Below are 17,948 nucleotides of genomic sequence, written 5' to 3' on the forward strand. Positions count from 1 at the left end.
CAACCAGACAAAGTGTTTTTCACGGACGTTGTTGGTTATTTCAGCAAGATTACGCAAAACAACAGTCAGCACACATCCCAGCAGCAGATCTTCATAGAAAATGAGCGCAGAGCTAAGTTGGCTCGCCATCAGTCCCACTTAAAAACACACATTTAAAAACAAAACAAAACAGGAAAAACTGTACAAGCAAACAAAAATGGCAAAAACCTTTCAAAGTTATAGAAATTTGACTTCTCAATGCCAAAACACTTAAAGTCTGGTACAGTGGTCCCTCGCTATAACCCGGTTCACCTTTCACGGCCTCGCTGTTTCACGGATTTTTTTTGTGCAATTTTCCATGGGTTTTTTTTGTTTTTGCTTTTTTGTTTTTTTAACAGCACATTGTGTTCTGCGTCCTGATCAGCTGTAGACCACTGTCAATCAATCTTGTGCCGTGTCTCCTGTACAGTACAGAATGCGTTCAGCTTGTCAAATTTACATAAATCTTCTATCGCTAGCAGTGTGACTCTGAAGTGCTGTACTGTATGCTTGTAAGTTTTCTCCCCAATAAAAGCAACAATGTCGACGAAACGTTTTGCACCGTCAAAGGGAACCGCGGATGCCTTTGGTTTCATTCATTAATACTGGACTTATTTTTCTACGAAGGTTTGAACTTTGAGAGTGTTTAAACAAGAGAGAAAAGTGTGAAAATGTTCATGCCTGTCTGAGAAAAGTGTATAAAGTGGGTAGTGAGAGGTTTTACAGCCTTAAAACATCTATAATAATTGTAAGAAATAAAGTTGACTACTTCGCGGATTTCACCTATTGCGGGTTATTTTTGGAACGTAACTCTCGCGATAAACGAGGGACTGCTGTACATTAAAAGCCCCTACCTTGACCATTTCACCTTTTTTTCTCCTCAGAAGAAGTCATATGCACATGATTTGGACATGCATTTGCCCATTAAACTTGTAAAAATCCTGCAACCACAGCTGTCTCTAGCACAAGGGCATAATGGTACATGTTAATTATGCTATTACATAATAAACCGTGGTAATACATGAGATCATGAGGGCAGAGATAGAACAATCGAGACTTCCATGTGTGGCAATCATACATTTACATGGTTCTATGATAAACTCTTTTTCAGTTTTCTTTACTTGATAAACAACTTGGAGTTATTTTTAGCTAAATGCAAAGGTCTAGCTTCCTTTTGCAATAACTAGACTTAATTATATTTCTTGAAATATGATTTTTGGACCGTGTATCAGGATTTTATGCTTCAGTGACAGTGATTTATTTTAAGTAAACTCTCTTACTGCTCTGGCAGCCAAATTAGCCTTTTTTAAGTGAAAAAATGGCTCATATCTCAAAATCTTGCTCTCATTTTTTCAGGAAATGTATGCACTGTCATCTCGACAGGATACCTTCTGTTAGTGCTTCATCATTAAATAGAATCATATTAATAATACTGCTCTGGTCGGTTTCTACTGCTGTACACTAGCTGTACAGTACCTTATAAAATAGGATTAGGTGGAAAATATTATAATTATACCCAACAGATAAAATGGTCAACTTTAAAGTAGCATCATACTGAAATACCGAGGCTTTAGCCCTGTTTATTAGAAGAATATTAATAAAAGCAGCAACTTAAAAGTGTGAAGAGATGTTATTGCCAAAAAGTAAACATCATTTTAGCTTTTTAAAGGTCATTTTATGCCGAAGCAAAGAGTTTTCTTAAAGCGCTGATGGTGAGTTAAGAACCATGAAGGTAGATTTATTACAAAGCCTCCACTTCACAGACAGAAAAACACTGTGAAAGTCATCGCATCTGACAAAATGTGGCCTTTCCTCGCCCGCAGGATATAATCAACTCCATGAGCAACAGCCCAGCCACCAGCAAACCCCCCGTAACCCTGAGGCTTGTCGTCCCGGCCAGCCAGTGTGGATCCCTCATCGGCAAAGGAGGCTCCAAAATCAAAGAAATGAGAGAGGTGGCGGCACATTTTTCATCCTAACGATGTCTATAAACATAAAATCAATCATGTTTTTTAAAATAATGACACTGCCAGAGGATATGCTCATATTTATCCCTCATATAGCTCCCATGTAAGCTTCCCAAATCCCACATTTGTGGTTCATGTAGTTTCCATTTAAGTGTCCAGTCTTGCATAATCCCCGGTGTGCAGGGCTCCAAGCCTCAGAGCTCATTTTGCTCTCCCATATCGGTTTCGGCTCAGTTTGAAGGGATGCAGGGTAATTTTTTTTTTTTTTTTTAAATGTTTCTTTCTTGCCTCCAGTCCACAGGAGCTCAGGTCCAGGTGGCAGGAGACATGCTCCCCAACTCCACTGAGAGAGCGGTGACAATCTCAGGGGCCCCCGAGGCCATCATCCAGTGTGTCAAACAGATATGTGTGGTGTTGCTCGAGGTACGGTAAGGGGTTGGGTTGGCCACACAGGGGACATGAAAGAAATGTTATGTAGCTGAAAATAAGTTTGATATGGAGAATTCAAAGGCTTGACTACACTTTTAAAAGTAATTTACTCCTAGAGTTTCTGCTGTATCCAAAGATTTGTTTCTAAATGTAATTTTTCACATTTTTGCACATTTGCACATTTTTTCGCATATGTTTTGATATTGTTTATGTTTGCAAGTCTGGATTATTAACATTACTCTACTGCTGCAGACACATTTCTTTGCCTTTTAGATGGCAAATGTGACACCAAGTACTCAGTACATGACGGCAGAGACGTGCACATGTCCTGCACTGACTTAATGTTTGCACAGTCGGGAGAAAAGCAGGTTTCCATAGGTAGAAAACAGCAGCCTTAAAACCTCGTGTGTGGACTTTTGGGTGATTTTTGTTTACAGATAACAAACTGACACATCTGCAAATAGGTTCAGGCCATAGGCTGTACATAAAAGATGGACACAGTCATCGTAAAGAAACTCTTTGTTTTTGTGAACTCCTATTCTGAAGCCTCAAATTTGGGGTGTAGTGCCAAGTTGTGAACTAATGCTAATTAGCTGGGTTATTACAGTTCATACAAAGACCGGGGACTTAAATATGGATAGCTTTAAATAAATGCTAACTTAAGGACAAAACACTAAAATTTCACTTAGGAAAAACTGAAGTACAGACTTCCTCCAAACCAGAAAATAAACCACACAGCAATCTAGTAATACAACAGTCACAATGGAAAGGTTTACTTCACTTGAATTTTATGGTAAAGCAGACAGTGAACAAACCTTATAGAGCTCAACAGTGAGCTTCCAAAAATCCCATTCCCATTCACATTGTTCATAGGGATTTTGATTATTACCATAATGCTGTGAGTCAACTTACTACGACCTACGACACTGTGAAACGATGATAATCTCTCCTTTAGAAACCACAACTCTGCATTACATCTATAGTCCAAAAATACAGGATTTCTAAGACCAATACCAGCAGTGATATTGATACCAGTACTAATACCGATACTGATATTTGGTAAAAACCCAATATATTGGACAATAAATTTTCTTTCACACATATGAAACTCGAACAGATTTACGAAGCATTTGTTATGTGTCGTTATTTATGAATCCTTACTGAGATAATATGACAGTGTAGTTCAAAAGTTACCATGCTTCATTGTCACAACAAGTCATGGATTATTATGCTCGGTCTGATTCTGCTCATCAGCTGGTTGATCTCTTTGTGGCGTTCCAAACATGTGTTGCCAAGAGGGAAGTTGTGGAGTGCCCTCTGGTGGACAAACTATGCAACAGCAACACTCATAACAGAGCTGAAGGGTGTTTCTCCCATCTGTTCTGTATAGGCCTTTAGAAATGCCAGTACTGATATATGAGATCAACTTTGTTTTAGCAAAAACACAGTTTAGTTGTAACTTTGGGGGAAAAGAATACTCTTCCACTTTCCTAAAATGAAACAGCAATTTCTCTGTTTTGTGAAAGTCACTGTTTAAACCTACGAACATCAGGTCGCTTAGTGAGTGTAAAACTTGCGGTCACTGCAATCAAGAACTAAGCACCATCAAAAACTATGCTACAACCTTACAAACTCTGAAAACTATGACAATGAAAAGGAGGAAATTTAAAAAGGCTGGAAGCCAATCCCATTTGTAGTGCATTATGGGATAAGCTGTTTCCTAACCCTAAAAAGTAATTATGTACATAGTCTTGTACCTCTGTCTTTTTTATTATTATTATTTTCCTGTTTTTTTTTTTTTTTATCCAAATCAATTTTTTTAATGGTCAGCATGGCTTTTCAATGGTCATGGCTTAGATCAAGGCTTAAAACTCTTTATGTAAGGATCTTATGAAACATTAACAGAGAAAGTTCACTCCTGGAACCAGACTTCTTAAAAAAGTGGGCAGTCACTGCTGAGCTCAATCTATCACTATCTCACATTTACACCTTATTACAAGTCAAGTGTTAAAATCCCACCCAATTTGCCACCCAACCCCAGTTTTAGAGTCAGCCTAAAGATAGTACAATTACAGATTTCATTTTTATAGCCATGGAGTGTAGTTTATTAAATCCAAGATTAAACTCAGGATTGTGTTTAAGCTAGTTTGGATCACTAAAAGCTTTAACTTGTGATATTTATATCATCTTCTAATGAAGGTGGATGTTGGTGCAAAATTTCACAGCAATCTGCCTCATAGTTGCTGAGATAATTAAGTGATGGACTTACCTGTGAACAGCATAAATATCATTAACCCTTTCATGCATAGTGGTCACTACAGTGGACAGCTATTTAAAGACTGTTTTCTTGTACTTGTGTCAGTGTATACACTGAAAAAAAGGCCATGGTGGATATACTTGATTCAATAGTGGACATTGGTTGCACACAAATGTTTTGCTTTTGGAGAAACTTAAACAAATGAGTTAAATCAACACAACTTCTTCATATTCAATAAACCTGTGCATTTTGTGTTCAGGAAACGCGATTGAAACATGTTTAGATGAAGTAAGTTGAGTTCTTGGAATATTTTAATCCTCCACAATTTTGTCATTTTATTTCAACACTATTCAATAACTTTTACCCCAGTACTACTTGGTCACTTAAATACTACATGTTGTCTTCATATTACATAATGTTCAACAGAGTCTAGAGTCTGGTTACCATAAAAATTGAATAGATCCAAAACAACTACCATCCTCCTATCTTTATAGTTGCAGGGGCATAACCCTGAAGTGACATGTTACAAGTCAAGGTAGAACCTGGACAGCTCACCTGTCTATCACATAGAGACAAACAACCATTTGCGCCAGATAGTGGATTTGAACCCAGGATCTTCTTACTGTGAAGCAACAGCACTAACCACCATGCCACCAATCCAGGCTTATTAAAAGTACGAAAGCTATGATTTCATGGCTTGATGCAGAATTTTCTTTATGTTTTTGTCCTTGACAGATTAAACCACAATAAAAAGCAGTAGCATACACGTGGTGTGTGTCTAGTTGTCTGCTTCTTATAACTTCAGTGATTTTCCTGCTGTTTGAAATCTCATGTGATCTTGTTAATTTCACGAGTCCAGCAACTAACCACTCTTACTAGATTGTATCATGTCATCTCAACAAGAACAAATTAAGTTTTTGAATTTCGTACAGATCCTACATGATTTAATTACGTTCATAGAAACATGAAATTATTGTGTTCAAATTACAAAGCAGACTTATTTAATGTAACAACCACCCAATTTACTTCTTTTGGTAAACCAAAAAAGTAGAGGCGGCTGCTCGACTTGACTGAGATGGATGCCTTCCTCAAACCACGATCCAAAGCGCGCGAGACTCAACTCACGTGCGGTGTTGCGGAATTTAACATTGCTATATTATTGACTTACTTCGCTCGAACATGATATGAACAATTTAATCTAGCCTCTCTGCATATCATGTAGTTTCTACACTATATAGTTACACTTAACTTTAAAGCATGAGGCACTTGTGTTAAATACACACAAGATGCTTACGTAAATCCAAGAGCTGGCCAATCCCTTTTTTTCAGTGTACTTGCACATTAACCACTACACTGGACACTGATGTGTCACTCCATACGCTGCCACCCACTGGTCAGCCAGTGGACTGACTAAGTGGACATGTACAAAACTATTTGAAAAGTACATGTTTAAAAAAAATGAAGTTCAAAAATCTTTTTTTCCATGCCTAAAGATGAATAAAAATACTTAAGAAAAAAAATCCTGATTGAGGTTGTCATAATTCATGCATGAAAGGGTTAAAGCCTGATGTATCAGTAAGTAAAATTCACCCAAAAGATCAAAGCAGGAGGCATATACTTTGATGTTTTTGACAAAAGTATTGTTACCTTCTTGTAATTCTGTGTCGGAAATGGAAAAAAATGCTTTGGATCAAAGGGCTACACGGTATTTAGGTGTCTCTCTGTTTCTTGCACCATTAATTTGAACTATCTGCACAGCCAGTTCTCCATTGGGCCTTCATGATGGCATCAGCCATGGATACTAGGACATTTGTGACATGACTGTAAGTCTCTAGACTTAAGAAAAAAAACCCTTAAATAACAATATGTTGAGTCATCATTATCCAGTTGAAAGTGGTGTTCCAGGTAAATCCAAGTTTAGTTGTGCACTGAACCACGATTTGGACATGTAATGTCAGCATGAACGCACAGTGAAGAGCACTTTTTGTGTGGGTGTCCACAGGTTGTCTTCCCTAAGGCACTCTCCCTTCTGGTCTCACTTTATGCAACTTCTTTCTTTCTCTCTCTCTCCCTATTATTTTCTGTCTTCCCATTCTAACACTCTCTCCACATCCCGCCCCTTCTTCTTCTTCCCCCACTCTCTCCTCCTTTGCTCTCCTCAGTCCCCACCGAAAGGTGCCACCATCCCCTACCGCCCCAAGCCTGCCTCCACCCCTGTCATTTTTTCAGGTGGCCAGGTAAGAGCAGACCCACTGGGGGCGTCCACAGCCAACCTCAGCCTCTTACTGCAGCACCAGCCACTGCCTGTTAGTGTCGCACCAGGTTTTACTCACTTTTCCTCCCTTCCTCACTCCCCTCACCCACCCAAATCCCAACTAGCATGAAACCCTCACTGCTTTTATTTGTTTTTAAACGGTCATCCATCACCCCCAGCCACTCGAACCAGAACTGAGATCAATTGCGTTCAACTCATCTGAGTCAGAGGATCCATCAGGTGACTTACCTTTTATTTAGTGAAAACTGACGCTGGTGCTTCTCATTGAAAATACTCTGCTTAAAAGTCTAAAAGAAAATCAGGGAAAACAAATGTTAAGCTTGATGAAGCTTGGGGAAATTAAACTTTACTCTAAAGCCTAAAACACAAGTAACCAAGTTACCAAGACAGGAAAAATCCCCTAGAGTAGATACTCTTGGAAGCACAGCCCTTTCTTAGTTTGGAACCAAAAGCTGGAAAAATACACAGATATACTTCCGTAATTTTACTTCAGCCGTAAACAGACACAGGGAGTAAAGGAGCTCATAGCAATGGAGCCAGCCACAATGGGGAGGCTCACAGAAGCAAGGGCCGTTTATCAATGCCCAAGTACGCGAGTACGTACTCGCGTGCTCGGTGAGTACGTACTCGCCGAGAACGCACGGGAGTACGTACCCGCCGAGAACGCGAGCACGGACTCGTGGGATGTTTCTCAATTCTCAAGTACGCGAGCACGGACCTGTGATTTGTACAGTCGGAACACCTGCGTACGTGATGATGTCACAGGTCCGGAGTTTTTACTGCCGTCCCCTCCTAATTTAACTGTGAGTAACATGTTATGAAGCTTAACTTTAATCACAGCCAAACCGGTTTACTCAGGAACAAATAAAACACTGAAATGAACCAAACATTAACATTTAGAAGTGATCTAAGTGACTTATATATCATTTTTAACCTCAGTAGTGAAACCTCTATTAATAAAAATAGTGTACATGTACATACGTGTACATACCTTAATAAAAACAAGCAGGTGAGATGTTAGAACGCTTTTATTTCTATTCTAGTGGACACTCAATACTATAGACAGCTGCTGGGGTTTCTTTAACCTGAGTAGTGAGAAGACCGCGAGCGGGGGGGGGGGGGGGCGACGATGTGGCGGGAGTCCGCTGTTGAGTTTTGGACGAAATGCATTCTGGGATATTTAGCTGTCCCAAGTCTACACCGATGCATGCTCGATAAAATGGGCGGATCGAGAACACATCCGGGACTTTTTCGCGTTCTCGGCGTGATGCGTACTTCGAATTGGAACAGTACTTGGTCTCCGACTGATGACGTTTCACGAGTACACGAGAACGCAAGTACGCACAAGTACGCATATTGATAAACGCCCAAGGTGTGTTGCTAAATAATGTGGTCTGCTGGGGAAGGGAAACTCAGTGGCAGCAGCTAGTGGATAGGGGTAGTATGGCAGGACAACAAATGAAGCAGCAGCTTATATTAATTATATTTTAAAGGGTACCTGTTTTATTAATTTCAAAGTACATATTTTTATTTTTGGACACTAATAGAGCAGCTTTGTATTATTCACAGTTAAAAATAATCCCAGTTTATCTTATACTGAGACACGTGCAGCGCCTCTCCTTTTATGGAAATCCATTGGTCAAGCAAGCGTTCTTGTGATTGGCCACTCCTCATTAAAAAGACAGTAGGGTGGGGCTTCTCTGCTCAGAGGCGGAGCTAACGGAAAGCAAGTTTTATTTTTAGAGTAGTCCAAAAACTGCTTTTGAGCTGTAGGTTTTGGCTACAAGTGAGGTGTGTCTGGCTCACTTGTAGAGTGCTGAACACATTTTTAGATCGTCCTTCATAAAAGGAAGAAAACACAAATATATAAGAAATCTGTCTGTTTAAAACAAAAAAAAATTATATTGTTATTTGTTAATATTATTATTATTATTATTGAGACACACACGCAAACACACAGGTCTTGCTTTTCTTTACTTTAGCTCCAGTTAACTAGAGCTTATTTTTTACTATAGGCTATGTTCACCTTTGTAGCTTTGCTGATCAGTAGGTTGGAGGCTTTCTATCCTCTACTCTAACAGGACATGAGTGAAAACACCCAACAAATGGCCTGGGGCAGATTCACACCTGTGCCTCTGCAACAGCCTTAAGGTATATGAATCACTTGAGCAACACTGTGAGTTAAACTGGCACCCCTGCTTGGTGGTTACATCAATTATAAAACAGGGCAAAATTGTGAAGAAAAACTCTTCAAAATCATCTTAATTAATAAATATTTACATCTAAAAAGCTTGAATATGTGGAAACCTTGCTATATTTATATTCAGCTGTGCAAATTACTGCTGGTTGACAAATCTATGAATAAAAAAACTGCTTCAGCTCTATGTTATTCAGGTCAGGTTTGAGTCAAAATATTCAATACTTCCCTTTAATTACCTTTAAGAGTGGAAAAACTTAATATAAGAACCCATAACGGGAGTCTGGAGGCAGAATTTTAATTAAATTATTCAGTTATTCAAATAGTTGCAGGCAAAGTTCTTGTGGATCGACTAACTGGTTAATCACTTTCACTACATTCATCTATAGCATCTATAATTTTTTTGTTTGTTTTCAGATTTTAGTGGTTGATGTGAGACTATTGAGAAAGGCAGTAAAATATCTAAAGCAGAAGCCACAGACTTGGTGTGTTTTTATTCTTACATTAAAAATCAGCTTTGTATCTTGTGGGATAAAATTCAATTTTGCTCAGTTCTGACCTCTGTGGCTCCTATAAACCACATGTCCAATAGGACACGACACCTTACTCCCCTCAGGGTCGCTCCTCTGGTTTACTCCACACCCTCCCAATCACCTTCCTGCTGTCTGATTTGTCCCTTTTTTATTTAGTTCAACTGGATTTGATTGATGAATTGTAGGAGAACTTGACAGGAAATCTATAATGCATGACTTACATGTAATATGACTCATAAGATATAAAAAAACCCATTTAAGTCTATGTTGTCCTTGAGCTGTAGAAATGTCGACAGATCATTTTTTCTTGATTTATATTTTGTTTCAGTCCACTTTTGTTTATTTAGCTTTTCAGAACTTATTTAATAATGTGTCTTGTGGCATCATAACAGTGAGCTCTTCTCCTCATGTTTGCAGGCGTATACCATTCAAGGACAGTACGCCATCCCACATCCAGATGTGAGTGCCCCACGAGGCAGTCAGTCTTGCACCCTCTATAACTCTGTCTCGCTGCATCCAGATGTTCTTACTTTCTTTCCACCCTTATTAATATTAATTGTTAATATTAATACAGCTTTTATTCTGATATGTTATTTCCTATGTTTTCTAACTTTTCTTATTCTTGCCTCTGTGCCCTCTGATTGGCATTAAACCTCATGGGGCTTGGCCTGAAGAAGTTATCAGATTAGTCTTGAAGTTCTTGATGGACTTTTAAGACAGGTTTCAGATCGACTTCCAACCTCCACTCCATTTCTTTTTACAATTTAATTTTATTTAAACTAACTTTAATTAAACTTTCCATTTGTTGGCATGTTCAAACAAGCTCAAGAGGAAGAAGAGGAAAAATGCTTTTCTTGCAAGTAGAAAGGGAACTGTATGGAATCCCACAATGAGGTATTTTCATGGATTAAAACGGCTGCTTTGATGCTAAAGATGACTTTGAATACAAGAAGGTTTTAAAACTCTCAGTGTTCAACTCAGCTCCACTTAGAGTTATTTATCTTAAAGATGACCCCCTATGGGCAAGCACTTGGTGACAGTGGGAAGGAAAAGCTCCCTTTTAAAAGGAAGACACCTCCAGCAGATTCAGGTTCAAGGTGCAGCAGCCATCTGTCATGACCAGTTGGTGGTAAACATTCAAAATGTAAAGTTACAGCTGTTAGAAAATGTAAACTCATGAGCCTGATTGATTTACTGACAGTCAGTGAGTGTGAACAATATCATTGACTGACATATGAGAAGGTGATATTAGGCATTAGGGGCAGGTGACATTAGGGGATTACATGGGCAAACATCCACCCATCCATCCACTATCCTCGACTATCTAAAGTTGGATCACAGTTACCTAGGCAGACTATTCCAGATATCCATTTCACTGGCAACGCATTTCAGGAGGTATCCAGGAGTCATCCTAACAAGATCCCCAGCTCAGCTGGTTGGTTGTTCGCTTGTGGACATTCAAGGCTTCAGTTGCCTAGATAATCCTCTAATGTTGTTACCACCAGGTCATATCTGACAGGTATTTTTCTCTCTCATTGCTTGTAGCTTTAACCACTCACTTGGAAGTTGAGAAAAGCTTATCCCAGGTCCTGTCCACTTCACGTCACCAGTAGTGTCGTTGGCAGGTGCTTGAAGTTGTGGAATGTCATTCGAATTCTACAGTTTCTGCTCAGCACATTGCTGCAAATCACTTTCAGTTTGTATGGCTTTAAATGATAGTCACTAGTTTCATAATTTCATACCCTCTTTTGCTCTCCACACAGATTGTTTATCTACATTCAAACAATACCTGCTTTTTACAAAATGGCAAATAAAAATCAGACAAGAAGCAGATTACATATGGCAACCAGAATGCTTCTGCTACTAAAACTCTCATCTGTGGTCACCAGATTCTGAATGTGAACCTGTGCAGAGTGATTGATTGATTGATTGCAGAGTTCTGTTCTAGAAATGCAGAGTTTAGTTCAAGAGTTTAGTTTAACAACTGCAAAGTTCTATTTCAGAACTGCAGCAATTATTTCAGCAAGTGCAGGATTCCAGGCCAGAACAGCACAGTGACATTTTATTCCCTAAACTGCAGTTTCAACATAGATTGTTCCACGTGTAGCAACAGTAACAATGAGGGGCGGGGCTTATGAAATCCTCCCAAATGCTCCAGTCTCAGGCCAAGGCCTTCATGAGGTTCTCCTCTTCTTCTGTCTTTCTTTCTTGGTCTCTCTCTTTTTTCTCTGTCTTTGTCCTTCACCTGTCAGTGTTGTTACTTATCCTCAGATCCTTTCTTTACTCTTGTAGCATTTCGGACTGACCTTTGTGCGTGCGTGTATGTGTCTGGTGAGCGTGTGCGTGTGTCAGAGTGCGTTTTTAACGATGACCTCATAGCTCTGCTGTCCTCCTCCTCCCCCCCTCAGCAGTTGAGCAAGCTCCACCAGTTGGCTATGCAGCAAACCCCCTTTACCCCCCTCGGACAGACCACCCCTGCCTTCCCCGGTACGTACCCACCTACACAATGACCCTCTTCACCAAAGATCCTTCTCTCGTTTTTACCTGTAGAGACGAACACATTCTCTTCCTCCTTTTTTTCTCTTTCTCTTCTTTTCCTGTCTCTGTCCTTTCTTTCTTCTTCTCGTTGTTCTCCTCCTAATGGTCTCTGTGGTTCACTGCCATTGACATGGCCTGCTGGTGGTCTGCTCTTGTTGATGTTGAGGCTTCTTTTGTTTTCCCCTTAGTATCCTTATTGTATAGAATTGCAGTTGTCTTGGATTTTTTTTTCTTCAAAAGTTAGAACTCGAATTTGTGTATTGCATAGGCTCTGCACAGGGCTGAGCCACACTTCCAGTGACATACGTTTGCTGCTGGTTTATAGATAACATAGTATTTTATAGTAGATCATCGCAGTTTGCCTCCTTAATGTGCCAAACTGTACTTTATGTCCTTTCCCTTTCCTCCACTCTTTCTGTCTGCTTCCTGTGTTCAGCAGCAGGTCTGGATGCCAGTAACCAGGCCAGTACTCATGAACTCACCATTCCCAATGATGTGAGTACATTTGTCATGATATTCAGACACCCAACAATGCGCTTTCACTCACCATTTGTCACTTTCATTTTTTCCTGACAGGGTTTAATGAAACTTGAACAGGAGTGGTTTAAAATGAGACATTTTTCATTTGAAATCTGACAGAGAATCAGGTTATCCATTATCAGGCTTCAGGCAAGTCAATATTGTGAATGCTGTTGCAGAAATACTGTTGTCTTCTTCAGTCACACTTATTCAGCAGTTTGGGTAATTGGTGCCCACTTTCTGCTGTTTTGCCACTCCCTAAAGCTATAATCGAGGTGAACGCTCAAAACTGCTACAAAGGAATAAATAAAACAACAGAAAGTCTGCATTAAACTGGTAAAACTGGTTATCAAAGCACAAACTCCCAGACATGCTCTGTTTTATCATCTTTTCACATGGCTTCCTGCTGAAGTTTCCAGCTATGCAATGTGACAGCAATTCAGCTGCAACAATCAGAGACAAAGTGCAGCCAAAGGCAGTTAGCTTCGCAAAGTGAATGTCCTTAATGGAAAAGACTTGTTGGACCTAAATAAGGAGCATCTAAGTTATAGTTGAAAAGCTGTCAAAGACTGGCCAGTACTCACACGCTCCACAGAGAATCTATCAAATGTCTCTTTTATGTGCTCTTGCCATGCTAAGTCCCATCCTCTTTTCTTCCCAGCTAATAGGCTGCATAATCGGACGCCAGGGAACCAAAATCAACGAGATCCGTCAGATGTCTGGGGCGCAGATCAAAATAGCTAACGCCATGGAAGGGTCATCGGAACGCCAGATTACCATCACAGGGACTCCCGCCAACATCAGCCTGGCCCAGTACCTCATCAATGCAAGGTCAGAGATCGGTGACTGTTTGACTGCAAAAATAGCCCAAACAAAGAGAAAAATGTGAAAAACTTCCTCCGTGTGAACATGGATGATATCTTTCGATTTAGTGCCTAATTAGCTGCTCTCACTTTGTCAAGATTTTGCAAAAGCACTTTTTTCTTCTCTTAATGAGCTCTCAGTGAGTGTTATTTGTTTACTTTATTCTTTGTTTTTAATTGCCTTTCCATCAATGCTTTGCCTTGTAACATCACGTTTTACCAACATAACTGTTTAAAAATACATCATAAATAAATAGTAATCTACAAGAGTTTTGAGCCATCCCCCATTTCTTTATATTTTAAATTGTATATTTAGGCTCTTCGTTTGTTTGTTTGTTTAGCCTCAAAAACAAATCATTTTTTCCATTTCTTTAACTCAATCTATGAAAAATACCAAAGATAAATATAAAATGCTATTTTAAAAACATAAAAAATACATAAAATAGTATTTTTGCGTTACCAAACTTCAAATGCATCTGTAAAAATTTAAGGAGGGCAAAAGCAGAAGTGTCAAAAACTATCTACAGCAGATGAACAGTATCTGAAAATCATGTCCTTAAGAAACTATAAAAAATCTAGTAAAGACCTGATACAGGACCTGAGGGATACATCTGGACCTTTAAATGGTCTCAGTTGAAGGGTGGCAGTCAATAAGCCATTTTTAAGGAAAGGAAACAGGGAAAAAGAGTGAGGTATGCCGAATTACACAAGAACTGCACTGAAAATCATCTCCAATCTCCAATCATTCTCCTTTAGGTTCAGAGACGTGGCGGCTATGTGGACTGACCCATCTTCCATGACCACATCCTGAGATCCCTGACTGGCTCCTCCGTTTGGCCCTTTCCAATGACTGACTACCGCAGACAACCCTGATGAAGCCCTTCGGACTCTGGCTCTGGCTCTCCGAAAACCCTGACCACCTCCCCACCCTGATTCAAAGCACCTCAGGGAGGATTGGGTGCTCACTTTTGTTTCAGAGAGCCAAATTAAATTAACAAAAAAAGAAAAAAAGAAAAAGAATAACAAAAAACAAATTCTCTGTTGCTTAGATTTTTTAGAGAACTGTTGAAGCATGTTGAATGTTTATTAGGAACAACTTGTGTTACTCTTTCTTCTTTTTCTGTCTATCTCTTGCTTTCACTTTCTCTCTGTCAGTGCTGCGTCATAGAACATCATTTAAAAGTAAAAAAAGTACTAGTAAAAGACTGAACGTTTTTTGTAGGACGTAGTTATTTGCATATAACAGCTGCTCAGTGATGCTATCGGTAGAGTGCGTGGTGGGATGTAGCCAAATTATCAAATTTTGATAATGTATTTCTGAAAAGACAAAAAAATTGGACTGTTCTGCTTTTGTCCTACTTTGCATCTCTGTCGAATCTCTACCCATGACTCTTTGCTGCATCACATGACCCTTTCAAGCCAATGGTATCACTCCTAGAGCCTCCCTTCTCATGTTAATTTCCTAGGTTTGCATTATATTGCATGTTTTCAGTGTTGTATCGTCGCGTATTTCAGTAAGCCTGTTCCGTGTACTTCAGATGTTATTATTATATCTTTCTTTTCCTGTTCTTTTCCGCAAACTGTTTTCAGCATTTTTGGCCACTCGCGTGTAGTTCTACTCCCTGCCCAGACAAAAAACCTTCCGACACAGCCTCCTTCTATCAACACCGAATATTAGTATATAGATGCATGAATGGGAATTAGTGAATAACCAGTGGCTAAAACACTGACTGAAATTTAAAATGATTGTTTACTAACTTATTATTCTACTGTATTTGTTTTGTATGAGGACTCTTGTGACTTAGCACATTAGTCGACTACGCGGCGCTCATGCAATAGACTACTCAACACTTTACTCTGGACTGCCTCTGATGTAGGGAGGATTAGTTGGACTTAAAAGCCAAGCGTTGCGTCCAAACTTTCGGCTTCTTTCCCTTGTCTTGGAAAAAACTTGCTAGGCTGAGAGAGGTTTCTAAAAAATTAAAACTAAAAAACTGGAGGGAAAGAAGCCGAATTTTAATGGCACAGAGGCCTAGACGTTTGGACGAAGCCAGATGGTATTTTTTGGGCCAAGGAATGTTCAGGGGTTCATTGGGGGGAACCCGCGGGGCCTGGGCGGACGTGACCACTCAGTCTCTTTTTCACGATTGTTCATCTCGTCATGTTCTTTTCATTGTCATGCGGTTGATTTTAACGCTTTAGGTTTGAATGTCATTTTATTGTCGCGACTGTGTCAGCAACATAATTGTTTTTATTTTAAAAAGTAAAAGGAGGACAGGTTGGATGACAATTCCTGCTTTGCTGTTTTCCAGTAAAGCCAGCATGTATTTATTTATGGTGTGTTGATGCACTTATGAATTTTCATTCGTTGATCATGAACATTAAGCTAAGTTAGTTTTGTTGTATTGTACTTAATATGAGAGGGAGGTGTGGGTGATATTTGGTATGATTCAGTAATTCAACTTCTCCCACCATCTTCTGCTTATGAAGATGCGCTAAAGATAATAGACAGCTTTGGGTCATCTTTACTTCTGAGTTTCAGCTAAGCTCTTTTCAGCGTTCACGCTAACAAACAGCTGTTGAATGTTATTGTCGACTCACATTATCTGCCATCCAACACAGAAACTTTCTGCATTTACAGAACATTTGTTTTATTGCCAGTAGCCTACACTGAGCTTAAAGGAGAAGCTTAACAGTTTGGGGGAAAGTTTTTAGGGAAATATGCTTATTTCTGCATTTTTACATTGAACAATTGATGTTTGCATGCTAAATATGAAGCTACTACTAGCATGAAGCTAACCTAACTTGGCATAAACACTGACTAGCACAGGTCTATTAAGCTTATAAGCACATAAAGACTTTTAAATTATGTGCAGCACCTTATTTATACCTTTAAAAATGGTCAAATCTTTATGCTAAGCTAAGCTAACTAGCTCTAAGCTAAAGTTTCAGATCCCTTTTTCTTTTTTTATGTACCAGTGGTTGCTGTAGTTCATCCCAGATTAGAAACCATAGACAATCTAGTTGTCTCTGTTTTTTATGATAAGTTAAGTAAGCTTACTGCTAACTTAGCCTAGCTATAAGTACACAAATAAGCATATTTGCCTAAAGTGTCTATTCCTATGACTTTTTAGGCGCGTTGCTGACATAAATGTGATTATATAAATGGACCAAATGCTGTATCAATATACTGAAGGAGGCATAGTCAGTGATAATTCTGCAATAATTCTTACATTTTGATGTGAACTCAAATAGTAGTGATAGCAATGACATTTGGGATTTGTGTTTCTTTTTGTTTTCACTTGTCATAGCTTGTATTCTAATGGGAATGTTTGTCAAATTACAAGAAATTATGTTTTTTGGCAAACTTGTTTTTTTTTTGTTTTGTTTTCAGAACTGTTAGCTAATACCTATTAAGAGGATATTCTTTCTAAAATTGCCCACAACACTGTAATGGTGAAAAAATATCCTCGAGGGTATTGTGGCTCTTATAAAACAGTTATCAGTGCATGCTGAAATGTTTGCTTAAAACGTGAATAATCAATGACTAGACAGCCAGAGTGTGCATTTTAAAAATTTAATCTTGTTGTGTTTTATGAATTTGATTAATAAGCAGGAATATTGACTTGTAAGTGATGGCAGTGTGACTTCAATAACATCAATATTCATGTGTTACTCAGTGTTTGAAAACTGTATTTACATTTGTGTATATGCCTGAGTATACTGCGACTTTGAAACAAACTGCAACTAATGCAATAATAGGGTGCAATGTGCAATTATTTATTCAGTTTATTATTAGCATAGATACAGAAGAGCGGTGTAGCTTGTTTTAAAAAAATGCTTTTTTGAATTTTATCCACTTTTCATGTGGTGGCAACAGCGGGGGAAAAAGAATGGCTAGACATGTTTTTTTTTGGTTTGTTTGTTTGTTTTTCAACTTTTCTTTGTGTGTATTGCAGTTTGGGGGGGACAAAGTGATAGAACTTCGTAACTATTTTCAATTGATTTATTTGCTATGTGCAGATCTATATTAGTTGTGAGTAATTACATAGGTTTTAATTTTACAGTGTTGGTAAGTATACAAACAAATAAAGTTTCATTTTTTTCTTTCTGTGACTTGCCTTTCGACGTCTTTCTCAATTATTTTTTTCTACAACAGCTGATAAAACTCCCCTAGAGACATTTTGAAAGTTCTTGAATGAAGCTAATTATTGTGCCACAATGAAATTACGATAATTAGATGATGAGATCTTAATGGGAAGCTCATCTGTCCTTTTTTGAAGGTTAGGTTTTGCATAAATCAGATTAAAGAAAGTCACCTAATTATTACCAAAGCTGCAGCATGCCTATTG

The 17,948-nt window shown here is 38.8% G+C and overlaps 1 protein-coding gene and 1 long non-coding RNA gene across 7 annotated transcripts in view; one reads left to right on the top strand and one right to left on the bottom strand.

Moving 5' to 3' along the window:
* The window catches only part of LOC100693873 (poly(rC)-binding protein 3), a 30,223-nt gene extending 12,506 nt beyond the window's left edge, over nucleotides 1-17,717 (top strand). For 2 of the 6 annotated variants that reach the window (XM_019351934.2, XM_025903065.1), the window contains exons 6-13: nucleotides 1,842-1,973; nucleotides 2,280-2,408; nucleotides 6,834-6,977; nucleotides 10,094-10,135; nucleotides 12,085-12,163; nucleotides 12,651-12,709; nucleotides 13,395-13,564; nucleotides 14,353-17,717. In XM_019351934.2, the coding sequence (XP_019207479.1) occupies nucleotides 1,842-1,973; nucleotides 2,280-2,408; nucleotides 6,834-6,977; nucleotides 10,094-10,135; nucleotides 12,085-12,163; nucleotides 12,651-12,709; nucleotides 13,395-13,564; nucleotides 14,353-14,407 (810 nt within the window). In that variant the 3' untranslated portion in view covers nucleotides 14,408-17,717. Of the gene's footprint in view, nucleotides 1-1,841; nucleotides 1,974-2,279; nucleotides 2,409-6,833; nucleotides 6,978-10,093; nucleotides 10,136-12,084; nucleotides 12,164-12,650; nucleotides 12,710-13,394; nucleotides 13,565-14,352 lie in introns of those variants that run through there. The other 4 variants (XM_019351935.2, XM_019351936.2, XM_019351937.2 and 1 more) reach the window with 4 other exon arrangements.
* On the bottom strand, nucleotides 1,938-7,508 carry LOC109197021 (uncharacterized). The gene is made up of 3 exons (XR_002058346.2): nucleotides 7,329-7,508; nucleotides 7,175-7,233; nucleotides 1,938-2,003 (listed from the first exon to the last, which is right to left on the bottom strand). It is a non-coding gene; the product is annotated as an uncharacterized LOC109197021 (long non-coding RNA).
* Nucleotides 17,718-17,948: the final 231 nt, after the last annotated feature.

Source organism: Oreochromis niloticus, linkage group LG23, assembly GCF_001858045.2.
Source record: "Oreochromis niloticus isolate F11D_XX linkage group LG23, O_niloticus_UMD_NMBU, whole genome shotgun sequence".
Lineage (NCBI taxonomy): Eukaryota > Metazoa > Chordata > Actinopteri > Cichliformes > Cichlidae > Oreochromis > Oreochromis niloticus.